This window comes from Geospiza fortis, unplaced genomic scaffold (genome assembly GCF_000277835.1).
Source record: "Geospiza fortis unplaced genomic scaffold, GeoFor_1.0 scaffold157, whole genome shotgun sequence".
Lineage (NCBI taxonomy): Eukaryota > Metazoa > Chordata > Aves > Passeriformes > Thraupidae > Geospiza > Geospiza fortis.
In genome coordinates this window covers 8,346,346-8,351,535 of record NW_005054314.1, presented here as the reverse complement: position 1 = coordinate 8,351,535, position 5,190 = coordinate 8,346,346, and the positions used below count along the sequence as shown (strand labels likewise).

At 61.6% G+C, this 5,190-nt stretch overlaps 1 protein-coding gene across 1 annotated transcript; it reads left to right on the top strand.

The window, feature by feature from the left end:
- The first annotated feature begins 929 nt into the window (after positions 1-929).
- On the top strand, positions 930-1,647 carry CLDN2 (claudin 2). Its single transcript, XM_005419888.1, has one exon. It carries the CDS (start codon positions 952-954, stop codon positions 1,645-1,647), a length of 696 nt encoding a protein of 231 aa, XP_005419945.1. The 5' UTR covers positions 930-951.
- The last annotated feature ends 3,543 nt before the right edge of the window (positions 1,648-5,190 follow it).

The following is a 5,190-nucleotide window of genomic DNA, read 5'->3' as shown; positions in this document are numbered from 1 at the left end:
GAGGGAGGCCACTGGCCGCCGTGCCGGGCTCAGCCCGGTTTCGCAAGGCACCACAGAAGGAGGAATTTTTAAACAAAGCAGAGGGAAAACAAACCAACCCTCTCCACCACGTCTGCCAACCTCCCCCGGCCTGTGTACAGGGCTGTGGGCGGGAGGTGGCACCGGCACAAAATCCCAGAGGAGCTGCACCCCGAACTGCTCACCCTCCACAGGACAGGTCACCCCGCTTGGCTGGCATGCTTCCACAAAGCATCCCAAAGGAGATGCCAGCCCTGATGTAATTGTGCCCTCTGTGGGCCTCCAGGCTCTCCTGGGGATGCAGGTGTCACTGTCACATGCATGCCTCTCCATCCTTGTCCCCAGCAGCGCAGAAAGGCTGATATCCATGGTTCCACCTCAGGTGGCCATGTCCCTTTGTGCCAAAGGAGCCTCAGCAGCTCGGGGTGGGTCCTGGGTGGCTGCAGATGCCTCGGGTGAGCTCCATGCGGACGGGGACGAGGTGCTATCCCCTTTCCTCAGCTGGGGGAGCTTTGGCTTCACCACCTGAAGTCACCTCCAGCAGGTCCCAAAGAAGATGGGGCAGCCATAGCTTTTTGGCTTCCTCAGAAGACAAGGGACCTCGAGGAAGGCAGTGGGCACTTTCCCCCCGGCAGCAGCTGGCTCTCCATCGCTGCCCGCGGCGTCAGTGCAGGGGAGGGCTTTGGCGTCCGTCCTGGGCAGCGCTGCTCTGCCTCTGGAGCCTGCCTGGGGAGATAGCGGGGGTGAAAGGGCGCCTGGCGCTCCTCCACGGGCTCGGGTCCGCACAAACCCGGCCCCCCCGGCAGCGGGGTGGAGCTGCAGCGCTGCGAGCAGAGCCTCTCGCAGGGCCATGGGAACGTGAGCACACGGGAGGGACCTGGGCGACAAGCTGCGAGCCTCGGCTAGCGACAGAGGTGACAGCCAGCCCCCACCATGGTGTCCATGGGGCTCCAGCTGCTGGGCTACACCGTGGCCTTCCTGGGCTACATCGGCACGCTGACGGCCACGCTGCTGCCCAGCTGGAAAACCAGCTCCTACATCGGCTCCAGCATCGTGACAGCCATCAGCTTCACCAAGGGGCTGTGGATGGAGTGCGCCACGTACAGCACGGGCATCACCCAGTGCGACATCTACAGCTCCCTGCTCAACCTGCCCGCCGACATCCAGGCGGCCCAGGCGCTCATGGTGAGCTCCTGCGCCGTGTCCTCGCTGGCCTGCCTGCTCTCCGTGTTCGGCATGAGGTGCACCGTGTTCAGCCAGGGCGCGCCGGGCAAGGACCGCGTGGCGGTGGCGGGCGGCGCGGTCTTCGTCCTCGGGGGGCTGCTGTGCTTCGTCCCGCTGGTGTGGAACATCCACGTGGTGCTGCGGGATTTCCGCAACCCCGTCATCCCCGACAGCATGAAGTTCGAGCTCGGGGAGGCTCTTTACCTCGGCATCATCTCCTCCCTCCTCTCCCTCGTCGGCGGCTTCATCCTCTGCACCTCCTGCCCTGCCCGGGACACCACCACCGCCTACTCCAGCGCCTACCAGCCCCAGCTGCTGGCGAGCAAGAGCCCCCAGCCCTCCGTGAGCCAGGTGCACAAGACCAAGAGTGAAGTCAATTCCTACAACCTGACAGGATACGTGTAGTGGCTGCAGGGGGAACCAGGCTGGCGCCTCTCCTGGCTCCCAGGGCGTCCGGGCTGGCACCGAGGGACCGGGTAAGAGCAGAGGGCACGGGCATCGCCGTGTGCTTGGGGGGGTTGGCCCCGCTCTCTCCCCGGCATTCTGAGAGCCTTGTGACTGCTCGGAGATCCCAGCTGGTGGCTTACACTGCTGAAGGACCCTGAACCCGGCTCCTGTTCTTTACTCCGTGCAGCTCCTGGCGCGGCGGGACCCCAGCCCGCAGCCCCAATGAACCTGCCTGCACAGGGGAGTGGGCTTGTGGCCGCAGGGAGCGGCCCGCTGGCCATGGAGGCACCGCAGCAGGGTCAAGGGCGTGTGCGTGGGTCTGGAGGTGCTGCTGGGGGTGGGGGGGAGTGAGTGCTGGTTGCAAACCGATGTCGCAATAAATACGTCTTTCTAGCCACACTGTATCCGAGCTTTTCTCTGGCACCGAGGGGCCGGCACGGGGTTGCGGAGGGGGCCGAGATGTGAAAGGTGCCCCTGGTCCCTGCCCTGGTCTGGCTCCCCCAGCCCACGGCTGATGGCTTTGTCACCCGGGAGCCCCGGCAGGTGGGAGCCCTGCTGAGGGGGAGGAGGGCCACTCCCTGGCACAGTTTGTCCCTGGGCACCACGCTGGGACGTTGCCATGCACCGCTACTGCCAGGGTGCCAGCAGGGACATGCAGAGCTCCCTGTGGGATAATGGCAGGCAGCACCTGCCCTGTGTTCCCCCAGCCCTTCTTGCTTCAGGTGTGATGAGACTGGGGTGCCCGCAGGGGGATTCATTGCCCCTGTGTGTGGCACACCCCAGTCCCCAGGTGGTGGGCAGCCCTGGCATTGCCACATCCCCATCCCAGTGAGCACTGGCACCCTGGGCAAACATGGTCCCAAGGACCAGGGGCAGCTCCTGGCTGTGGAGGAGTCTGAGCAGCCCAGCTCAGCTGCAGGGAGGCCTCACATGCAGGTCCTGAGCCCTGAGGTCCTTGAAGGGTCTGTTTGGGGACAAAAATGCCACCAGTGAGACACTGGAAAGCTGCAAGGGGTGGGAAGCAGGAGGCAATGGTGTGGAGGGAGAGGCTGTGTGGCTGCAGCCCTGCACAGGAACAGCAGCAGGACATCCCCACAGGCTGCTGGTGGCACTGGGGGGTGCTGGCACGTGCCAGGCCATGGCAGGACAGGAGGTGCAGGCAGCCCAGCCCCACAGCCCACCATGGAGCAAGAGCATTTGAACCCATGTGCTGTACCACTGCCCCAGGTGAGAGAACCCCTGCCCTGCTGTGCCACAGCTCAGGGCCGCCCAGAGACCACCCCTGGGAGCAGCAGGCCTTGGTCTACCTGCTGGCCCCTCATAAAGCAATTTAGATTAGGCCATGGAGAGGAGGGGACCAGGTTCTGCACTCGAACGTCACCACCATCACCCTTGCACCAGTGAAATCGTGTTTGCTGTGGGGTTAGCATGCTCCTGATAACGTTGGGTCACGCTTTCTCCCCTCCTCAGAGGGCAAGGAGCTACACAGGGACCCATCCCAGGGTGACACTCACTGAAGCGACCAAGGTGGATCTCCAGGCAAAGGCCAGTGACCCCATTCCCATGGCCAAGGGACAAAGCACAAAGCACAGCATCAACCCTGGACCAGCTGAGTTATTTATTCCTGCCCTGGGGAAAAGAGTGCCCTGGGGTGTGCAAGAGGTTTAACCTGCTGCTGCAGCCCCCCAGGAGATGCTGCAAGTTCTGAGGGTCCTTTGGCCATAAATGGTTTTTTTCTGGGCAGCTGGTGGAGAGAGTGGGAGAGAAAATAGTTGGCACAAAACGTCACACCTTAAAGAGGAGGAATTCCTGGGCACTGGGTCCTTGCCCCTCGCCTCCCACCCCTGTCTGCAGGCAGAGGCTGTGCTAATTAAACAAAGGGGCATTTGAAACGCTCAGAGCTTGATTGGTGCTGGGCTTATTAATGCTTTAATTCAAGGAGCAGAAGGGAAGCTTCCCCCAGAAGGAGAAAGGCAGCTGGCACAGGCAGAGCCCAGAGCTGGGGTACAGAAACACCATCACACTGCAACAGGGATCAGCCACCAGCCCTGCCACAGGGGAACCCCTGCATTAAGCACTGGGTGGGTTCAGAGAGAGGAATGTTTTTCCCCTCCAGCTTTCCTGGCCTTCAATGTGAATGAACCCAAAGACGTGAAACCTGGCTACAGGGCAAGGCAGGGTGACACAGATTTTCCACTTGGGAAGGAGGATGGGGAAGGGGAGGGGAGGACACTGGGTGCACAGCTGTGGTGGCAACGGTTATCTCTGCATCCTGCAATAGCCATGTTCTCATTATTGATAAAGCAGGTTCTTGAGGGCAGCCTGGATGTGGCCCAGCCTAGGGACAGGGAGAACAGGAGCCCAGACTGCCCCAGGGGCAGCTCTGCTGATGGACAGTGTGAGGGAAGGGATGGAGCCCAGCCAGCCAGCACAGAGCCAGCCCCTTGAAGGCTCTTGCCCCTCACCAGCTCAGTGGCAAAAGCTGAGGGTGCTCCAGGATTCCTGCAGGAACGGCACAGGGGAGCACAGCCAAGTTCAAGACAAGATGGGGAAGCAGGGCTGGGCAGAGGGCTGGGTGGGGAAGGGCTCTCTCCATCTCAAGCCCCATCTCACAGGCTGGTGTGGTGGAGTGGGGAGCCCTGCAGCCCTCTCTGGAGGGCCAGGCTGCAGTGACTAATCCTCTGCCATAAGGAAATGTGTCCTTCCCCTCTTTCCCCTCTGGATGGTGCCTCGATGGAAGGAGCAATAAAATAATGTGCCCTTATCTTCAAAAGTGATAGAGGCACTGTAAACACTCAGTACACCCCAACCCAGGATCAGGGACTGCAACCTCATCAGCTGGTCACGAGAAATGTGCAGAAAGTCACAGCTTCTTCTTCCAAAGAGGGAATAACCCAGCCCATCTGCAAGGGCCCTGCATCCAGCCCTTGCCCACCAAGCACTGCCCCAGGGGCAAGCAGAGCCTCTTCTCATGCAGAGCACTGGGCAGGGATGCCCAGGTTAAATAGGGCACAGGTTTGCTCTAGAGCCACCAGGATCACACACCTCCTGCCTCCCTGGAGCCCTCCAGGCAAGCAGAGCTCCTTCTGGCATTCCCAAACTGCTGCTCATCTCTGCCTGGCACAGCTGACCTGGAGCAGCAGCAAAGAATCCATGCAAGCTCTCTGGGGAATATCAGGCCACGAGCTGGGAGGGCCCATCTCTGCCCACAGCCCCCAGGAATTGCTCAGATGGGAGAGAAGGGAGGGGGAAGGAGGTTCAGGCCAGGTTCCTGATGGGCTGAGGCACTTGGAAAGGACCAGCACATTCCTCCACCCTCTCCCCAGCCACAGCACACTCCCAGCTGCCTCCCACGCCGTGTCAGAGCCTCCTGGCCCCTCAGCAAGCCAGGGCTGATGTGGAACATTGCCCATGGCTCTGCAGCAGCCTTTTCAGGAGCAGCAGAGGATACACAACCAAAAGGGGCTGCTCTGGACACCCCAAATCCTGACTGCCAGGCTG